General features: G+C 31.9%; 1 protein-coding gene across 2 annotated transcripts; it reads left to right on the top strand.

Annotated features, from left to right (window-relative positions):
• Positions 1-14,206: 14,206 nt before the first annotated feature.
• LOC109817600 (putative mitochondrial-processing peptidase subunit beta, mitochondrial) lies at positions 14,207-21,968 on the top strand. Of its 2 annotated transcripts, none has more exons than XM_083070019.1 (9): positions 14,207-15,059; positions 16,564-16,728; positions 16,897-16,944; positions 17,128-17,279; positions 17,392-17,500; positions 18,118-18,216; positions 20,498-20,563; positions 21,416-21,523; positions 21,632-21,968. In XM_083070019.1, the coding sequence occupies exons 1-9, from the start codon at positions 14,412-14,414 to the stop codon at positions 21,716-21,718; spliced, it is 1,482 nt and encodes a 493-aa protein (XP_082926145.1). In that variant the 5' UTR covers positions 14,207-14,411; the 3' UTR covers positions 21,719-21,968. The 2 variants fall into 2 exon arrangements, with proteins under 2 accessions (XP_082926145.1, XP_020238495.2); XM_020382906.3 differs by having other exon boundaries at positions 14,209-15,059; positions 16,897-17,034.
• Positions 21,969-22,928: the final 960 nt, after the last annotated feature.

Here is a 22,928-nt window from a genome sequence, read left to right as displayed (position 1 = left end):
TAACTGAACCGGTTTTATAAAGTTGTTCGATTCGGATTTTTTTTCAAAATGGATCAGATTTTTCAAAACGGATCGGATCAATTTGGATTTTTTGCACACCCCTACCTTCTTTTAATGCTCATCACGGCAATGGATGACACCAATATGCTTTATATTTCATTTGACATTTCTTTTAAGAAATGCTACCAATTAATTGTTGTAATAAACACAAAATATTTTCACAGGAATGAATATAGAAAAGGAAAATGATATTTATTTGTCCAACAAATTAATATAATAGAATGACAATATTATTTTGTTTTCAAATTATATATATATATATAGAGGAGAGATTCATTTATTTTAATAATAAATCTATCTAAATTTATTTTGTTTAATAACTCATGTTTTATATCAAATTTTAATAATTTAAACATTGAATTTAAAGTCTTTAATGTATAGATCAAATCTGTAAATTTATAAAAAAAAAATTAAAAATTATTTGATAATTTATTTTATTAATTCAAATTAATGTATAAAAAACTTTTATAATTATATATCAACTTGACTTAATGAAACAAAATATTAAATGATTTTTAAATTTTTTAAAAATTGCAAGTTTGTTTTATACATTAAAAACTTTAAATTCAGTGATTGAATTATATAAAAAATGAATTATTGAGGAGACTAATTAAGTCTAAATAAATTTATTCTTAGAATAAACGAATCTTTCCTCACATCTAACCCTAAACCCAAATTAGTTAAGCTAGACTATGGTTAGTAGTCTTAAGTTCAAGTTAGCCTAACCTAACCTAGGTTATTTTTAATTTAGGTTAGCTTAGATTAAATCTCATATATAGGTCTTTCATTGTATTGGACATCACTTTTGAATCATTTTGAGAAATATACACTTGAGATTTCTCTTCCAAAAGTCCTAGTTCTTTCTCTTGGAGAAACTTCTCCTTACGAATTGTTATTAAGAAATTAATCCTTGTGACTAGTTCTTCATTTCTTGCTCATCTTCTCTCTATAATTAGTGTGTCTCATTCCTTTCCTTCTCCATCATTTGAGTTTGTTTTGAAGCTTTTGGAATCCATGGAAGAAGAATGGAAGCACACTAGAGCTAGTTAAAGATTTCACCAATCATTTTCAACCTAGTTTCATCACATCATCAAAAAAGGGGAGTTTGTTGATCAATATCGAGTTGAAAGCTCAAGATTTTGATTTTTACAAATAGGTATAATGTTGTTTAGAATAAGCCTTTTTTGAGAAAGTGCAACTAGTATTGGTTGTTTTGCTTTGTGCTAATGTTAAATTAACAAGTTATCTTATAGTCTTCCTAATTAGTTGACAATGGTCATAATTAAGGTTTAAAACCAAGGAAGCATGAGTCATCATCATCAATCTTTGAAGATTGTAAAACCTATGGTTTAAGTTTTACATTTGTATTATTTATTTCAGTGAATCAGGTGATACCCTTCCTTTATCTTTGTTTGAATCTTGAGTAGGTTTCTCAAGTGAAAAAGATTACTTGAAGTGGGGTTTCTACAGGGCACTTCTTAGGGTTCAAAAAGTGGGGTTCTTTTAAATTTCTAGATGTAAATTGTATGAGGTTGTGATTGTAATCTTTCACAGTTTAAAGTTTTAGTGAAGTTTTCAATCAGGTTGATTGAGAGACTAGAAGTAGGTCACAGTGGTTGTGATTGAACCAAATAAATTTTGTGCAAGCTATTCTTACATTTTCTTATTGTTTCTTGATTTCTTTATACCTTGCATAATTCATTTTAACATCCTTATCTGAAATTGATTAGAATCAATTGAGTCAATTGAAATTCTTTTAGAAAAGTTTTAATCCAATAAATTTTTTAAACAATCCAATCCACTCCTCTCTTGGATATAACCATCTTTTTTAATAGAAAGTGGTAACAAAATACCTATAAAGTTAGTAGGTAAGAAAGTGGAAGTTAGAAGGGAAGTTTATCAGTTTGGTCAAGGTGATGAGAGATGATGTCACATGTGAAACTATGTGGGAGTTAGAGGGGAAGGTGGAAAATCAATATCTATATCTTTTCCCAAGTAAAAGAATTTTCATGGGGAAAATTTTTGTCGTTGGAGAGAATTATAATACCATTTTTCCTTAATAATCTATATTGGTGATATATGTAATTAAGATATTTTTAATGTTGTTGTAGTCCTATGAGGGATAGGGATTAGAGTTGAGATGGTCTTTGGCTTAAGTTGTAAAAGATATAACTTAAGTATGTAAAAGTTGACCTAAGGAGGGTTGAGGTATATAAGGTGGATTCTAAAAAAAATAAAAACTTCATAAGTTTATAACTCTAGAATTATAGAGAAAAATGCTCCAGAACCAACGAATTCCAATCTTTAATCCAATTTTATTAGAAGATTTATTTCCTTTCATTGATCGATAGTTTGAGTTGTAGAGGTTGCGATTCAAGCTATGAAACTTGGGATTATAGAGAGAATTAGTTGCTTGAAGTCCACGATTATCCCTTTTCCTTTTGAATTTCCCAAACTTTGAAGCTATTGAGGTAAAAGAAGTTTGTAGATTGATTATTTTTGTATTGTCTGCATTGATTTCTATGTTGTCTTGCCCATTGGTTGCATTTATGTTGAGAATGGATGAATTTCATGTTGTTGGATTTTGGGGTTTTCAAAAGTTGAAGATAGGTTGATAACATTAAGTTTGTTAGTTGTTGTATGAGATATTTTTGAGGAATTTCGAGTTGTATGAGGTGTGGAAAAGAATAATCATGGGATACACAAGTTGAATTTGATGTTGTTAGCTATATTTTGTTGAGGGAAGGTGATTTCCATGGGGTACCATGGGGGTAACATCACATTCTTGGCTAAAAGTATATGGTCATTCAATGTTCAAGCACAAATGAAGAACACTAACTCAATTTTTATATTTTCACTCAATAGTGAGTTTTGGTCACTTAATGAGGAGCCATAGTATACTCAGCTTGCTCAAGGAGAAAACAATCGCTTAACCAATAGAAGATGGTCGATTTAGGCTTTTTTGTCTTTATGAAAGTTGTAATCTTATATGTTATCTTTCCAATGTCTTTGTAATCACCAAAAAATGAGATATAGAGCTAAATTTATGAACTTTTTAGTTAGCAAAGGTCAAATTATTAGTGTCGCAACCCGAAAATTTCTGATCCTGCGACTAATGATTTAGACATCCTTTTAAAAGTCTCATCAATTAAGGAATGTCCGGACACCAGACTAATCCTTAATTAATGGTTTTAAAAAATGAGTTCATGGAGTCGCCACCAATGCTTTACTCAAAACATTGGAAAAAGAAAAGGTTTTTTAAAAATCCAATAATGGCCTTGATAACCAGAATTGGGTTCGGGGGTCGGTTACGTGTAGGAAAGGTATTAAGCACCCCTACAACGCCCTTAATTGATACCCTATAATGAAGTTAGCATTATAAATGATAATAATATAAATATTAAATTCCCTTTTATTAATAATTATTTACATGCTTGAAATCTAAATCATACAATTAACCCTAAAATGTCTACATGATTATTTTTATTATGACAATATTAATTATAGATAAGAAATAAATAAATAAAAAGAGAAAGAGATTAATGAAATACCTCTTGAATGAGTTCTATTGAATCTTCAAAACAGGAAGATTTTAGGTGCTTTGTGGCAACCTTTCACACTACAATGCCTCACAAAATCTCAAGAAATACAAAAGAGAGAGGGAAAGAGAAAAAGAGAGAAATTTCGAGCTCTAAGGAGTCTGGATAAAATTTTGGAGTCCTAAGAAATGAGCCCAAGCTGTCTATTTATAGACTTCAGAAAGGGTCCAAAACGACCCGTTCCAAAATTGGAACGGCCCGTTCTGGATATGGCCATTACGTGTAAATTTTGTAACCGAAACGGCATGTTCCAAAATTGGAACGGCTCGTTCCAGAGATAAGATTAACACGTCATTTGGTATACTGGAACGACGTTCCAAAAGGGAGTTTTTAGGCCTTTTTCTGCCGTTCCAGTTTGGAAACGGCCCGTTCCAGTAAAGCTTTTAACCCATTTTTTATAAGCTTGGAACGGCCTGTTCCAATCTTGGAACGGCCTGTTCCAATTTAGAAACGACCCATTCCAATTTAGGGTTTTTGCCCCTTTTAGAAACTTGGAACGACCCGTTCCAAATTGGGAACGGCCCGTTCCGGTTTTGGAACAGCCCATTCCAGTCTTCTAAAATCAGCCTGTTTGGGTTTTTGGGCCTTCTAAAGTCCTGTCTTGTTGGAGCTCCTTCCCTCCATAATAGAGGTCCATTTTCTTGTTTGTATGCCCCTAGACGAAATTGGGTGTCTACAACTAGCATTAGGCAAAACTATTGCGATTTTTGTAATTTTAAGTATGATAGATGTTTTTATTAAAATAGGAGGTCAACATAAGAGTTGTGTATAATCTTCTTAGCTTTCTTATGGTATAAAGATGAGCTTGACAGGATTAGTATAACTTCATATGTGTTTGTTTATTTGAAAGTCATCGTTGTTTGGTAGCTGACTATGAGAGGTTGTATATTTTTTATAAAGTACATAATAATTCTATGTTGTAATAATATTAAAGATGATAATGGAGTTTATGATATCAAGATGATGAAAATGTATGAGATGATGTTGTTATTCAAATTGATATGAAGAGGGCAATTTTGTGATGGATATGATATTGAAATGACAATGCTAGTATATGTTGTTTATGACAAAGATAAATCTCAAGGTTGCCTTTGTAAGAACTTGGTCAACAAGTTGTGATTGCCCGCCAATGAGCTCCAAAAAAGTTTGGTCGCCTGACAAGTCCAAGTCTATTGGCCGACATGAGCCACAAAATGTTTCCTCATTGTGTAAGAGTAACTTGCCTAGTGATGAGCTCTAGAGAGCTCTACTCACCTAACAAGAATCATGTTTTATAACTTATGATACTTTCAACTTTTATATACCATATAATGTTGTAAGTTGATTAATGGTTCAACTTTGTTGTAATATGTTGCTTTATGATTAAAGAATCATGTTGTAAAATGTTGAGTTGATATGAGTTGAATTAGATGATTTTTCCAAGTGTTGCTATGTTGTATGTTGAATAAGTTGAAGGGTTTAAGTTATAACTAAAGTTGATTTACATTGTGTTAAGTAATGCATGATGCATGTTTTTGAGTTTTAAAGTTAAACTTAGGACCAGATGAGGATGAGTTATTTTATAAGTTGAAATATTTCATTGTGTAGATATAAATTGTGGTGTTCTACGAGTCCAAAGTTGAAAACCCTTCAACAAGCAAGTTGCCTCTTTAGATTCTTAGCTGATATAGTATGATGGCAAGCCAAACATATTTTTCTTAAATGGGCTATAGAGTAAGTGTTAAGTCAAAAGAAGATCTAAGATTCCTCATGTTTTATAAGTTTTAACGATAACAAACACTACATCTTTTAGTAAGAAAACGCTTTGTAAAAGTTGTTGTTTTAGACTGTGAAAGAGAAATTTCTAATGATCATTATTTATTGTGATTGACAATTTTAAATGTTCAAATAAATGCTTTATACCTTAATAGATCGAAAGTTGTTATCTTGGAACTCACATTCTGTTAAAAGTGTATAAAAGCATGAAGGGTAGTAGAACAAAGGATAAAGATTGGGGATTTCACGGAAAGACACTGAAAAAAGGATTGCATCCTCGCCTACATGCTAACTTTGCTTCTTATTGTTCCTACTTTGCTACTTTGCTACTTTGCTCTGATAAGTAGCTTGATCTATCAAAGATAAGGAGTACTTTTAGGTGGAAGACATTGATTGAAACATTTAATGCACCAACAAATACTTCTTCTCTCTAGATTAGATAAAGGAGAAAGATGAAGCAATTCTATGAATTAGACTCAAGAAGCTGCAACAATCATCTCTTTCAAAGCTATTATATAAGAGGCTTTGGAACTCAAGAGAAGATAACAAGCATAATAGAGAATAGAGGTGTAAACATAGTAAAATTCTAAGATACAATACACATCTCTTAGAATATCTACTTCAAGAGCTTTCTTGTGCTTAAACGATTTGTTATAATCATGTCTAAAAGAGACGACAACTATAATGTTGTAATACTTTCATAGCCTAAAGAGACTTGACTATAAAAGAATACTTGGGGTTGAGCCTAGACAGACTTATCTGTGAAAGAATACTTGAGTAGTGACTTAAAGAGGCTAGTCAAAGAGCATTTGTTTGAGCTAGAAGTAGCTTGGTAAATGAATATTTGTAACTTTGCAAAAAGTTAGTGAAACTTAATCTAATTGGATTGATAACTAGACATAGCCTTAGTGGTTGAGGTAAACTAGTATAGTTTTTTTTTGTGATCATTAAATATTCTTACTAACCCTTTGTCTGTTACATATACTACTTCATGTATTTGAAAGTGTGTGAGTTTTTTATATACATTATTAAACCTTCGCTTCTAGTGTCTATCTTTTCTCCACGGTAAGGCATAAGGTTGAGGGTCAAATCCTCAACTAAGTGTTAAAAAGGTGCATAATAATTGGAGAATAGTTGATGAGTTAATTCCATATAGACTTAGTTAATGCAAATTAATGTTGTGGTAGACTCATACTTAAGTTGTTACATTTTTAACAAAATTATTGGACTTTCATAGCTTAAGTGGCAACATTCAAAAAATAATCAAGTTATTAAATTGGCATTGGTATGTCAGACGTTGTGTTGACTTGATCCAAATTTGAAGGGATTTGATGTAGTGATTTGGTAAGATCATGTTACTTAAACTATTTATCTATGTTGTAAGAGATCTCTTAGTTGGAATGCATGACAACACTTAAAATTGTTAAGTTATATGTTGCATTGATAAGTTATTTATTGATATGTAAAGTTTTGAGTTGTATACTTTGTTGTTAAGTTATATGTTGTGTTGATAAATTGTTTATTGAGATGTAAAGTTAATGAGTTGTATACTTTTTTGTGAAGTTGCATTTCTGTTGATCAAGTTATTTATAAAGTTGTTAATTGTTTTCAATTGCTCAATTTTTTATGATGTTCAGTTGCTCATGTTGTTCAATTTCATTCAATTGCTCATGTTATTCAATTGCTTTTAGTTGCTCAATTGTTTATGTTGTCAATAGTTCAATTGATATAAAGTTGTTTTTAGTTATTAAGTTGATTTTCAATTGTACAAACTACTACATGTTGATGTAGTTTTCAAGTTTTTTCTAATTGAATTATATTGATGATGTTGTTTATTTCAAGCATGTTATGTTGTTTTCTTTCACAAATTTACCCTATTGTTTGTTGTGTTGATTGTGATGATTATATCTTGACATGATAACAAACTAGGTATAGCTGGAGGTTTGGGCAATTAGAGTTGTTGTTTTGTTGACCATTAGGTGGATGGTGGAAGTTAGAGACAACTGGTTTCTTGGCTTTGTTTGTTTATTGTTTAGGATTTGCTCAATTTGTGTAATAGTTTCATTATTGTATGTAAATATTGTAAATTTTTTACTATAACCCCATAAAGAGTTCTTTTATTTGTTGTTTTGATGATCAATATTTGTTTTATAGTTTTGATTCCAATTGATCATTGAGATCCCAATGTATAGATATTGTACATTTATGATGTTTAGGTTTCTATTGCAAGAAAACCTAAGATAAAGAATTTTTTTCCCACTATGTTGTGTTTTGTTGTCATGCTAGTGTAAAGTCTATTGGGTCGTTACAATCAACTCCTAGTTCAATGGTTTTATTAGTAAAATTGTTGAACTATATTTGTTTTAACTAACTCAAAGACAAACAATCTAATAAGAGGCTTGAACTAGCTATACTATTGGGTCCCAGTTTGATTGACCAATTTGAGTCAATTTTTAAAACTATGATTTTAATCATAAATTATTTTTATTTATAATTTAAAAACTATTTTTTAACTCTGTCATCCCTCATAATATATATATATATATATATATATATATATATATGTATATGAAAATGGATCCTTTAACTTTAAGAGTAAGTCTACCTATACTTACTCCGTTCAATAACTCATGTTCTACATCAAATTTTAATGATCTAACTGTTCAATTTAAAGTTCTTAATGCATAGATCAAATCTGTAAATTTTTAGAAACTTTGAAAATCATTTGATACTTCATTTCATTCATTCAAATTGACGAATAATTATAAAATCATTTTATACATTGATTCAAATTAATGAAACAAAGTATCAAATGATTTTCAAATTTTTAAGAAATTTGCAGATTTGATTTATGCATTAAGAACTTTTAAATTGAACGGTTGGATGGTTGAAATTTAATGTAAAACATGAATTATTGAACAAAGTAAGTCTAGGTAGAATTACTCCTGGAGTAAAAGGATCCCTCATATATATATATATATACACACACACACACATGATTGTTATTGTACTTACATTTATTTTTAAGTTAGACTCCTTAGTAGCCTACACCAAAATTTTAAGACAAAGAAAACATTCATTTCTTTTTTTTTAGTTAATTGATCATAGGAGCATTATAGTAATTTACTTTTTTTTCTTAAAATTACAAAGTCTTTTCTCCCTCTACTCACTTCTCTTCTCATATTCATTTTTTTTATCTATCATGCCATTTTCTTTTGCAATTCATTGCACATATCTTGTTTCGTTGGTTTTATATTTTTTGCTCCATCTTTTTATTTTTATCTGATACGTTGGGTTTATTTTATTACAAACTAAATTAATATTTTGAAGTTAAATTCAATAATGTTAGGAGTTTGATTTATCACTGTACATTGCAACTTTCTTTTAAACTAAACATTATCCTAATCTCTCCTCGCTCCCATTGTTGACAAAAGTTACTAAGGTAACCAACCTTTTCCATTACAAGGCCTACACATGATAACTTCATCAACCTATATCAACAAGAATATACATTTGAGATGATTATTTTTTAGAAGTTGAAATGAAGGTTGAATTATCTTTTGGTCCCTTTGTTTATTTTTATGATTTAATTTTCTCCCACTATTTTTAAATTGTTCAATTTGATCTTTTAATTTCTAAAAAATGTTAAAATTTCCCTTTCATCTAAATTGATATTAACAGCTCTAATGAAATCAGACAAAAGATCAACATAGAACATTTTTTTTAAAAATAAATGACCAAATTGAACATTTTAAAAATAATGGGATCAAATTGAACATTTTAAAAATAGAATTACCAAATTAAATAAATAGGCAAATTTTTTTTATCTAAATAAAAAAATGATAGATAAATTATTATTCAATTTGATCACTTTATTTTTTGAATGTTCAATTTGGTCTCATTATTTTTAAATAGTTCAATTTAGATATCTAATTTTCAAAAGTTCAATATTGTCCTATCATCCAATTTCAATAATGTCGTTAATGTCAATTTGGATGGAAGGACAACATTAATCATTTTCTTACAATTAGAAGATTAAATTTGAAACTAATGGAACCAAATTGAATCTAAAAAATAAAAAGGGACCAAAATTATAATTTAACCTTTATGTTTTGTTTGAATGGTGTAAGAATTTCAAACAAGAGACAATTGTCAATTCTACTGCAAAAGCTAAGTATATAGTTGCAACAAACGCAACTAAAAATGTTGTTTGGATTAGGAAGTTCATTATTGAACTTGATGTCATACTTGGCATTGTAGACTTGATTAACCTTTATTGTAATGACAATGGACCAATCATGCAATTCAAGGAACTTATGTTTCATTAGTGATCCAAGTAAAATATTTATACTTAAATGTTTCCATCTGAATTGATAAAGGAGATATTAAGATACATAAAATGATGACATTAGAGAATGTGGCTAACTACTAACAAAGCATCTTGCTTAGCATAATCATGATGGCCACACTAGGTTGATGGGTAATATGATTATGTTCGATTGATAGAGTTAGTCCTAGTGGCTAATTTTTTTATTTTATATCATGACTTTGATATATATATATATATATATATATATATATATATATATATATATATATAGAGAGAGAGAGAGAGAGAGAGAGGAGAGGTATGTATGTATGCATGTATGTATGTATGTATGCATTGCTAGATACCTATCTATTATATATATGAAAAGGATCCACTTACTCAAAGAGTAAGTTTTGGTAGACTTCACTCAATAATTCATGTTTTAAATTAATTTTCAACGATTCAACAGTTAAATTAAAAGTTCTCAATATATAGATTAGTCTACAAATTTTAAAAAAAAATTAAAAACCATATGATATTTCTTTATATAGATTTAAATCAATGTATAAAATATTTATATGATTGTACGTTAGTTTAAATTAATGAAACAAAGTATCAAATGATTTTTAAATTTTTCAAAAATTGGTACATTTGATCTGTGCTTAAGAAGTTTTGTGCCTTAGGTTTCTCAATAACAAGATTTATTCTTAAGAACTTTTTTTAGAAAGGATTCATCCTTCTTGCATAACAAGATTTGTGTTTTGTGTATCTCAATAGAGTGAGACATGAAATATGTGTAGCCACATGATAATGTATCAATATGATATATTGGGCTTATTTGTGTTTGAACTTCTACTTCAATATCGAGAAATATTTGATTAGACTTAAAAAAAATGACATTATTGTGTCTTATGTTCAAGAAACCATATGGACAAAGGGACAAATTACTTTATAATAATTTTAGTTGTGGAAAGGTTGAAATCAAATAATCGATTATAATCACTCATTAATTGGGTAACAATGATGTATTGTTAGATGTCTATCTATTATAAGATATGATATTTAAATAATATTGCCAATTGAGTGATAAACTATGGGTCACTCACAAAGTAAATACTAGGAACAAGTCATTAAATTAAATATAATTTAATTTAATGGTTAATTAATTAAATATGGTTTAGTTAATTAATAATAGATGTAATTAAATATAATTTAATTAAATTGGTTAGGTAATTGAGTTTTTATTGTACAAACTCAATAAGAAAGCAAGTAGGTTGAATTTTAGTGTATAAAGGAATTCGATAACCTAACTTTGTCTATTATGTGAAAGCTTAGGGTTTGTGTCATCTCACAACCTACTCTTCTTCTCCCTATGGTTAACACAAAACCCATTCCAATGATGCTTGCGTAAAGTCAATAGAGACACCATACTTTTAGTGCTTGGTGCTCAAAGGAAGTTGGTCCTACATGCAAACCAAGGTTTTTCAATAGAATTGTTAAAAAACGTGCTCAAAATGCAAAATCACTTTTTTTTTTAATTTCAATTTTACCGTATGAAACCACAACATTGGCCACCTTATGCTCGAGAAAAAAAATAAAAGAATTCACTCAAAAAAGGTCTAAAACCTAAAAAATGGGCATAAGATTTGATGCACTCTCATAAAGGCCTAACTTTTAGGATGTAATTGAGCAAGGACGATATTTAAAGTCACCGAAACATTTTTTCAAAATCAACAAAGGGAAACCTAATCCTTAGTTGACCAACAAAAATGTCACAGAAAAAATGAACAAAGACTCATTCGACTCTTGACTTAAACAAACTGGCTCCCATTTTTTGCACAAGTTTATCATTTGTATTCACTATAAAATTGCATTCAGATGGATCAACCTTTTACACATGTGGCCAAAATGACTACTGTCAGAATTATTCTTGCCATTGCTGCCTCTGAATCTTGGCAAATTCACCAATTAGATGTCAAAAATGCCTTCCTTCATGGTGACCTCAAAGAAGAAGTTTTACATCAAACTTCCTAATGGTATGTCTTCACCATTACCTAATACTGTTTGCAAACTAAAACGTTTTTTGTATGGATTAAACCAGGCACCCAGAGTGTGGTTTGAAAAGTTTAGAACAACCTGATATCTCCTTTTTGTCCACACGGTCAGCAAATTCATGCAAAATCCTTGACACCTACATCTTTCAATTGTACAACATATCATTAAATATTTACTAGCCACTCCATGGCATGGTTTCTTCTTTTCTACAAGAGCAACAATACAACTTAAAGCATACAATGATGTTGATTGGGCTAGATGTCCCGACACAAGGAAGACTACTACTGGCTGGTGTATGTTTTTAGAGGATGCCCCTATATCCTGAAAATGCAAGAAACATGATTCAATTTCTAAATCCTCCACTAAAGCTGAATATCGGTCCATGTCTACAACATGCTCTAAGATTATTTGGTTACGGGACCTTCTTTCTGAACTTGGTTATTCACAAACACAACCTACTCCATTACATGCTAATAATACCAGTGCCATATAGATTGTAGCAAATCATGTATACCATGAAAGAACGAAACACATAGAGGTCGATTGTCATTCAATCAGGGAAGCCTATGATCGAAGAATTATCACTCTACCTCATGTCTCAACACCTGTTCAAATAGCTGACGTCCTCACCAAATCCTTGACAAGTCAACTGCATAATTTCCTAATCAACAAATTGATGCTTCTAGATTTACCTGCATCAATTTGAGGGAGTGTCAATAGAATTGATGACAGATTATTTGATATTATTTTCACTAATTTGCTGACCCTTTAAAACAACATATCTTACATGATTGTATAGCTATAATTATGAAATTGTATTCTTAATTAGCCCATTTGTAGGTTAGCATTTTTCAACAAACTTCAAGGCTAGAAATCGGTTTGGAATCTTATTATTTAATAGATAATTCTCCAGAGGCACATTATTTTCACCTCAATTTCTATGAGTTTTACACTTCTTCCTTAAACCTAGTGGACACGTACTCAACTTTTAAATGATTGATAAACCCCCACCCACAAAAGACTGAACTCAACTTCACGACCTTTTATTTTACCCACTTGTACATTTCACTATAATCATCCATTATCACAAAATGATTATAACTTTTTACAAGGGACCAATTCCACAACACAACTCAATAAGGGGAAAGGATAGACTCCTAGCGATATCAAATGCTACTAAGAGAGGGGTTGGGGGAAGAAGATGTAAAGTTATTACCTTTTCAACTTCTAACGAGAAAAGACTTTTTAGAACAACGAACGATGTCACTAGTAAAAACCATCATGAAAAAAGAACTATAAGGGAACTTGAGGAAGGTAGCACAAAGGAGAAGTAGAAAATATTTTAGTGAGACCACCATTTATAGTAGTGGGAGGGTGTGAAGTTGAAGAAGTAGGGTCTCTTTGTTTCATGAGTGCGCGACACACTTCATGAAGTGACAAGGCCTAGCCTCTCATTAATGAGAGGAAAAACTCGCCATTGATAACATGCCACATGTCATGTGCTAGTCCTTTTCAATCCATGAAACAATGATTGTGAGCATAGAGCTTTGGGAAATGTTGTAACATTCCAACTTATAATAAAATGGACAACCTTTCAAATCCAAATATCCTATGAGTGTGTGTCTTAGAAATGAATCTAATTGTCCCATACTTTGGCCAACACACCAAAGATGAGGATATGCTCTTCTTGACTTTAACCCTTAAGTTTGAAGGGTTGTGTACCATATCGACCTCCCTTTAATCGAGCTCCTCAAATTGTTAGGTTCTTCATGACTTTAACACTTGAGCCTAAAAAAGTTGTGTACTATATCAACCTCCCATTGATTGAACTCCTCAAATTGTTAGGCTCTTTGTGACTCTAGCACTTGAGTCTAGAGAGTTGTATACTATATCGACCTCCCATTGATTGTCTGGTTGATTAGGGTTACTTACCCTAATCAACTGATTGTGTCATCCTTTACTTGCCTCTTATCAGTCGTCAAGACATCACAAGATGACACTCGATCAATGAATGACCCCTTTTCCAACAAGAGACAATAAATAAGGCACCATAATTTGCAGAACCATTCATGACAATAATCATAAATATAGGATAATTAATGGTAATTAATATATATCTATATAAGATCATGATAAAATAAGTAAAATATTTGGTGCCAATTAGAGGTTTTTTTTAGGGACAATTATCGATGCTACAACAAATTTTATATAAGGTAATTTTGATGTATTTGTTTTTATTTTTATCTTTTCAATTATTTAAAAACCTCTCGAACTGGTTAATTGATAACGATTCACGATTATAGTGTTATCTACTTAACCTTAAATATTTTATTTTCTATTTTTTAAAATACAAGGAAGGATAGAGCGTGTCCTTTATGAGTGTTATATATTACAAATTCAGTTATATAAAAAAATTATATTATATTATAAAATTACACAACGGGGAAGAGGAAGGTAACTGTGTTCATGGCATTGGTCAAAGAAATTCCGAATGATATGGTGCCGAAAGTGGATCAGTGAAACAGCCATCTCTTGCTCTTTTTGTTTTTCCTACATCTCATAACTTTCCTTCTTACTCTCCCCCCTCTGAGCAAACCTCATACACACAACTGGTCAGGTCGGACCCACCCATCATGACCTCCAACACCCTCCTCACCCTAACCCGCCGCCTCCGCCGCCGTCCCCCCGCCCTCCGGCCCTTCTCCACCGCCCCAGCGGCATCTAAGCCCTCCCCCCGCCCCTCCCCGCCGCCGCCCGACGCCATGGTCTACGACCGCCTGGCTGAGGCCGTCAAGACCAAGCTCCGCCGGCTCGAGAACCCGGACTCACGCTTCCTCAAGCACGGGTCCCCGGTTCCCACGCTGGTGGACCACACGCGGGTCCTGGGCGCGCCCGAGACCCGGGTGACGACTCTCCCCAACGGCCTCCGCGTGGCGACGGAGTCCTCCCTGGCCTCGAAAACCGCGACCGTGGGCGTGTGGATCGACGCCGGGTCGCGGTTCGAGACGGAGGAGACGAACGGCACCGCGCACTTCCTGGAGCACATGATCTTCAAGGGGACGGCGAAGCGGACCGTGAGGGAGCTCGAGGAAGAGATCGAGAACATGGGAGGGCACCTGAACGCGTACACGTCAAGGGAGCAGACAACGTATTACGCTAAGGTTACGGACAAGGATGTTCCCAAGGCGCTCGATATTTTGGCTGATATATTGCAGAATTCCAAGTTTGATGAGAATAGGATTAGCCGCGAGCGTGATGTCATTCTTAGGGAAATGGAGGAGGTAATGCTTGTTGTCATTCTTCTTCCTTTTTTATTGTGTTATTTTTGAAGATGTTGATTTTTTGTAGCGAATGGTCATTGGCTACGATGTTTTTTATGGGAAATGGAAAACACAAGGGAGCAATGTAGATTTAAATTGCTCGTTTTTTTAAAATGTTTTTTTTTTTTCTCTTTCCATTTTGTGTTCATCATGTAGGTGTTATTTGCGATTGGGCGTTTTCTTCTTGCTCTGAATTATGGGAAATGGAAGAGTTAATGGAGCAATGAGGATTTGAATTGCATATATATATATATATATATATATATATATCTTTTAAATGGTTTTGTGGCTTTTTTTTTTTTTTTTTTCTTTCTTTCTATTTTGTGGTAATGTTGGAGGTGTTGATTTTCGCTGGGATTGGGTGTGTTTTCTTGATTTGAATTATGGGAAATGGAAGAGGTAATGGTGCAATTGGTATTTGAATAGAAAGATTTTTTTTCTTTTAATTTTTTTTTGAGAAGGTTTCTCCATTTTATGATATTTTTAAAGGTATTATTTTTTGGTGCGTTTGGGTATTGAGGCATTTTATTGCTTCGAGTGATGGGAAATGCAGAAGCTAATGAACAATGGAATTTGATATTGAATTGAAACTTTTATTCTTTTTATGATTTTTCATTTTTTCATGTTATGTAACGATGGGTATTGGGTTTGGTCTTTTTGGAAGAATTTCGATCAAACATCATGGGATTAGAAATGATTTATTTTTCCAATATTTTGAGGAAATGATGTCTATTTCTTGTGGCTAAAGAGTCTGATTTCCAACGCTTGATTACTGCCTAGTTCTGTTTTTCCTGGATAATTCAAAACCTGGTCTTGTTAGGATTAGAAGACAGTTTTTATTGTCTTTTGCATTATAAAGGGTTGTACATTGTGTACTGTATGTTACCATTAAAATGTTGTTGAGTGTTTAAACTTGAGTAAGTTGCTATGTGAAACTACTGCACATTTGTTCTGCGTTCATATATATGCATTTACATCTATAATACACCAAAATGGTTTCCATGTCTGTAATTCTGTATCTTATTTTTCTTCTACTATAGAGAATGATTGATGAAAAGGGGCCCAATTTCTTATCTCTAGCGAAGTAGCTGAGCAGTAATTGGTGGAAGTACAGTTGTATGAGATTTGGTTTTGATTTAGATTTGGGTTGTGATTTTGTTTGTTTACATCCTAACTTGCAAGATAGCCACTAATTCAGCAGATCCTCACATCACCAACTGTAGAACCATACGAGTCTCACTTTTTGTATTTGAGTCTATATGATGACTTAAAAAAATTCTTAAATGGTATATGTATATATATGTTTCTGTGTGTGCAAGCATGCATGTTGAGCACATTCCTGTGTTAAATCACTGTTTTATTTTTATTCCTTTGTAGCTACCTGTTTTCTCCTGAATTGGTTTATGACAGGCTAACATAGTAGCATTCCCATTCTAATTGGTTTATGATTTGCAACTGCTTGTAGGTTGAGGGACAAATGGAAGAAGTAATTTTTGACCATTTACATGCAACTGCTTTCCAGTACACCCCACTTGGTAGAACAATTCTTGGACCGACACAGAATATTAAGACAATCACTAAAGATCATCTGCAAAACTACATTCAGACACACTACACAGCTCCTAGGATGGTATGCAAAAAATTATTGAGGTCCTGTTTGTATATATCATGTTAGTAATGCATCTGATAGTATTCTTAGGACATGGTTATTTTGTAATATATTTCATACAGAGTATCTTTTAATACTTAATTATGACAAAAGGCCTTATGGCTGTTTTATTTGGGCCTGCTTTCTCAGGTAGTTGCTGCATCTGGAGCTGTCAAGCATGAAGATATTGTTGAGCAAGTAAAAACATTGTTTACAAAGTTGTCAATAGTTCCCACCACAGCTTCTCAGTTAGTTGCAAAAGAACCAGCCATTTTCACTGGTTCTGAGGCAAGATTATTAGAATATACATGCTGAGTGCATATAAAACTGTCTTTTTTGGTAGTAAAATTTAATGACTATTTTACTGTGCTACAAAAACAGGTTAGAATTTTGGATGATGATATTCCCCTTGCACAATTTGCTGTAGCTTTTGAAGGTGCTGCTTGGACAGATCCTGATTCCATTGCTCTGATGGTCATGCAAGCTATGTTGGGTTCTTGGAACAAGTCTGCTGGAGGTGGAAAACACATGGGGTACAAAACTTGAGCACCCCCCCCCCCCCAACCACAAAAAAAATAGATAGAAAAAACTAGCTGCTTTGCCTCTTCATAATCACATAATGGAGTAAAATTTTATTGTGAACAGTTCTGAGTTGGCACAACGAGTTGGCATTAATGAAGTTGCAGAAAGCATGATGGCCTTCAATACCAATTACAAGGATACAGGTCTTTTCGGTGTTTATGCTGTTGCTAAGGTGAGTCACCTTGTAGACTAGAATACAAGACACCAAGTATCTGCCAATCACATGAACTTTTAGCCCTCTTGGATGTTTCTCATAATTCTCATCTGATTTTTCTACTTTTCTTTGCTATTATGCTTCCAATGGCTTTTTAGTTTCGTTTTATAATCATAAAGATTTTATCTGGACAGAAACAGTTCTCATGTCAATTTCCCTGAAATTTATCTTCCTTCACAAACAGGACAAAACCTCATTTTCCCCCAATTTCTTCTCCTTACTTTCTTCCTGCAATTTTCACCTAACTACTAAATCAAATTAAATTTTTTATATATTAACCTAGTAGGATCTAGAATGCTGTCTATATTTTCTTCTTTTAAGAAATTTTGTATATATTAACCAAGTAGAATCTAGAATGCTGTGGCCATGTTAATCTTAATTCTATGCAATGTAAATTACTTAATTGTAGGCATTGTATGAATCTTTTGTTTTTTGAGAGAACATTATGCATAAGTTGTATCCAAAATAAATTGTCTTATACATTCTCTGCCTCTAGAAGATTCTTTGTTGCTTTTTCCCCCTTTCCTATATTTAAAATTGTCTTTAATGAAAATACATTGAAATTTGTTCTTCAGAAAGATTCCTTGGATGACTTATCCTATGCAATAATGCACGAGACAACCAAGTTAGCTTATCGGGTTTCAGAAGATGATGTTACCCGAGCTCGTAATCAGGTGTGTACCATTGCTCCTATTTTACACACTTGTCTTCCCTGCTAATTCAATGTAAAAAATAGATTTTGGCTTCTGCATGAAAGATATGTTAGATAATTGGCACTTGATTAGTTTAGTACACATAAAACTATCTCCCAGTAGAAGAGGACCCGTCTGTTAGATTATCAACACATAGTTACAAGTTAAGAATTCTGTCACATAGCAAAGACCAAATTCAAAACATTCACTTCGCAACAGTTGTACAACCCACTATTGCTACTAGTCAACTCTACAACATACCAGGGATTTAGTTTTAATTTGAAAACAATTTATTAATTTATTTATGAAAATGAGAGTAAATTTTTCAAGTTCACAACCCGCTACATTGTTAATAAGAACATATCTCATGTGGAAAAAAAATCTAATCCATACACGGCAATAGATGAAAATAAGTCATACTTACAGTGATCACTGTAAATAATTAAATATAACATCAGCCTACGTAAAGAAATATCTAGTTCAAGTGTGCCACATGGTACTCTAGCCCAAAATATAAAGGTTACATTATGTCAAATAATGATGTGTGAAATTACAGGTGTACCTGTCAATAAGGATTTTACAAAATTTGAATCAAATAAATAATATATAACTTATTTTAATCAGGAAAGCTCTCTCTCAAGCTTCTGTCTGAGTTGGAAACAAAACAGATTAAAATAAATGGCTTATTTTAATCAGAAGAAATTGAAAGCTTCAATTTTATTTTCAGGACTTAATTGTAATTAAAATTGATTAATCACCTTTAATTCCTCAGGTCACAACACTGTCTGCTTTCATATTAAATTCTTAATGTTAGATTGTAAAACATACTCAATTCCTGCAAAATCCAATTTGAAATTTAGAATACAAATACTTATTTTAATTAATTTTTTTCCATAGGCAATTAAATTTCATTTTCTTTTAATTATTTCAATTACTTATTCACAAATTAGAGCAGAGATTGACAAAGAACATAGGTGTATTGAGGGTATGAGAGACTGACAATGTCACTGTGGAATAGAAAACCTTTCCCACCGATAATGAAAATTGATGAAGAACTGAGGCATAGGTCAAAGGTGTAAGGGATTTGTGATGTCTGGAAATCAATGAACATAAAACCTCGATGGAATGAGAGATGATTGAGAGAGATGAGGTCAGTTTAGGTTAAAACCATTCACTTGGGGGGTTATGGGTTGCAGGCCCCACTGCTCAATCCATTGAAGTCGTGGGTGCCAACTGCCTGTGAAGGCTGGCATTCTGGAAATTCTACCATCTTCACAATCTGACAGTCCAACTAGCTAGGAATCTTCTGTCAGAAAGAGATAGGAAGCCAGCATGAAAATTGAAAAACATAGATTGACAATCCTATGAGTAAGTGTATGTTTGGATACTAGTTTAAAACCACATTCAACGGTATAACACACGTTCCAATGCAAAAAAAAAAAAGTTTGTGACGGTAACTTTTTTCCGATTCCAATTGAGTTGAATTCAACTGATTCCCAAACACCCTAAATTTTGCATCATTGCATGGCATATAATTGTTTATAGAGATCTAGAATTGTGAAAAATTTAGATAAATGCAATCAGTTATGGCATTCTTTTCTGTCATTGACTCTATTTATGATGCCATGTTTTACTCTATTGAACAACCTTTTAGTGCTCAAATAAAATTAAATGGTTGACATATTTCACTGTGTATGAAATGGAAATATAAAACCTGAGTGATATTTATTATGGAAATTCAATTTGACATTGCTTTTTCTTCGCAATTATGCACGCTGGATTAAAACTTTTCAAAGCATAAAATGATTAAATAAGTTGAGTGGGTCACAGCATTTATTCCGATTCCATTTATGCTTCATGTTTTCTTGTCCCCAAATATATTTGAAATTGTTTTTCTAATTTATTGATATTTGCTCACTATCTACATTTTAGGTTAGGTTATGCTGATGTAAGTACTTTATTGTTATACTGCATTTTATTTAGTTTACATGTGATGAATGATGATTATCTTTTATCCCGAAAAAGGTGGTAGTTGACTACCAATAATTAAAGGTTTAACCTATCCCAATTATGGTATGTCCAGAGGGCCATTGGATCAATATTTTTTAGAATCCTTTGTAGGACATATATTTTGCTGTTGTTTGATATGTTTGTTATATTGATCCTTTTCATTTATTAATGAAAAATAATTGTTGTTTTCCTCTCAATTTATTTCTGTATTCTGTTATTGTGCAATAGCCACTTAAAATTGTGTTTTTTACAGCTGAAATCTTCACTCCTGCTCCACATAGATGGAACAAGTCCAGTAGCTGAAGATATTGGGCGTCAGGTACAAAATCTTTAATAACTTAAAAAAAATGGACAAAATAAAATTATTTAACACTTTACTGCAAGTAAGAAACTATGTACCTGTTTAGTGCAAAATACACCTATGATTTGTTACTTTAGTTTTTGAAAAACACAATTCACATGAATTAAGAAATTTGGTTAATTTAGTCTGTACGTTAAATTTGTTAACTATTTGTTATTGTTTCAAAATTACCCTTAAAATTATTGAGACTCATTATTTGACTTTTTTCACCTAGCTACTTTCCATCAAATTAATTAATGTGTTGAAAGAGAATAGTGGATATGTAGTTTATCTTATTAATTTGTGACCAGTCATCTCCAATTTTCACATGAGAGAAAAATTGTACTGTTAATTTACTTTTATTGTTTATTGTATAAAAATTGTAAAGTAATTAAGGATATTTTGATAAAAAAAAAATAATTCTTACACGACACAATTTGGAGGGGATCTTATAGAAAAGAAAGGAACTAATGAAAGAGTAGTTTGAGAAGATATATATATATATATATATAAAGATAAAAGATAGTTTGAAAGGAGTAAACATTTAATAAGAAGATCAAGTATACAAATAAAGATAAAAGGAGCGTAGTTTGAGATGATAGAGATTTTTTTTGTGAATTGTGGGAGTAGTGTATGAAATACATCCAAGGGAGGGAAGGGGAAATATTCACAATTTCTAATTGAGAGAGTGGGGTGAGTGAGTGTCACTCATTCTGTATTCTGATTCTGATTTATAATATAGGAGTAGATTTACCAAAAATACTGACCTACGCCAAATATGCTGCCCCTAGATACTTCATTTATTTATTTCTTATCTGGTCATCATTTCAGCTACTCACCTACGGCAGAAGAATACCATTTGCAGAATTATTTGCTAGAATTGATGCCGTTGATGCCAGCACAATAAAACGTGTTGCTAACCGATTTATCTATGACAAGGTATTGGTTGAACTTGAACCATATATCTTAGTGATAGAGACACCAATTGTTTTCTAGGCAATTTTGTGCCCTCTTGTTTCAAAACTTGACTTGCATTCCCCCTTGCAGGATATTGCAATTGCTGCCATGGGACCAATTCAGCGTTTGCCTGATTACAACTGGTTCAGACGCAGAACCTACTGGAACCGCTATTAGTTTTCATATTAGTTTATGCCTCATTTCAACTTCATGGGAGATGTGACCAGGCAAGTGATTTGTTCAAATTTACACCTTGTATGTCTCCGGATAGCGGCTCTGGTCTTCATTTTTTATTTATTTGGTATAGGTCTGTTTTTTTGTAACACATGCAGAAATAAATATGCTGTTATCAGTGATGTAATTGCGTCCGACTCGTACCACTTTTTGAAAGTTTTAATGGCTGAAAGTTGCCATTGTTTCTCAAGAACTCGAGACTGACTTCCTAACCCACGTAACAGATGCAGTGAAGTTTACATGATATACTCTTGCAAATACTATAGACCTGTTCAGATAAAGTTTTTCAAAAGTATTTTTAAGGAGAAAAAATAGGAAGGAAAAAAGAAACATGTTTTTTATAAGTTAAAATTAACTTATGCATAAGTTAATTTATAAAAGTCTTTTCATGTCTTTTTTAAAAAATTAAAAATAAGTTTACGCATAAATTAATTTTAGTTTATAAAAAAAATTAGTTAATTTTTTTCATGTTTTTTTAAAAAACATTTCTGAAAATGATTATCCAAAACAAGTCCTAGATTAATAAAACTTGTACAGTGTGCTGTTGATCCCATCTTTTTTTTTTTTTTTTTTTTCCCTTAAATTCAAGTTGAACTACAGCATGTGCGTACATTACTGTTCGCGTTTAAAACCCTTAACTCCCTATACCCATCTTTTTCCTTAAATTCAAATTGAACTACACCCACTAGAATGTGCTTAAAATCTCCCTCAGAATCCATTTAATTTTTTTCGACTTCATAATTCACATAGATAAAATTGCAATAATACCCAACAACCTTTTCAAAACTTGCACAATAATATTGTTGTGTCAAGCTTATCTAATTTCTTAAAATGTAATTCATCGAAGAAGACATTTTCTAAAAGATAGTTTTATCTGTCCCTTTCTATCGAATGATGGTAAAGTTATAGATAAATTTCTATGAACTTGTACTCGTAACAATAGTAGTATTCTACCAATTTTTTTTATTACAAATAGAATTCAAAAATAAGAGTCGTATTCCATCCCACACACGTATAGAAGGAATTCAATCATTTCAAGAACAAGTCTTCATTTTTTTTTTCCAAATATCAACAATATTTAGATTTATTTCATTCAATAATTTATATTTAATTGTTAAATTAATTTTTTTTAATGTGTATATATATATAACAA

This window comes from Cajanus cajan, chromosome 3 (assembly GCF_000230855.2).
Source record: "Cajanus cajan strain Asha chromosome 3, NIPB_CcT2T_4, whole genome shotgun sequence".
Lineage (NCBI taxonomy): Eukaryota > Viridiplantae > Streptophyta > Magnoliopsida > Fabales > Fabaceae > Cajanus > Cajanus cajan.
This window is presented reverse-complemented; position numbering and strand designations above follow the sequence as displayed.

Excerpts from the sequence above, each read along its gene's own strand:
- LOC109817600 (XM_020382906.3), top strand. The coding sequence starts at position 14,412 with ATGACCTCCAACACCCTCCTCACCCTAACCCGCCGCCTCCGCCGCCGT. Across the intron at positions 18,217-20,497 it reads TTACCCGAGCTCGTAATCAG|CTGAAATCTTCACTCCTGCT; the intron begins GTGTGTACCATT and ends TGTTTTTTACAG. Across the intron at positions 21,524-21,631 it reads ACCGATTTATCTATGACAAG|GATATTGCAATTGCTGCCAT; the intron begins GTATTGGTTGAA and ends TCCCCCTTGCAG.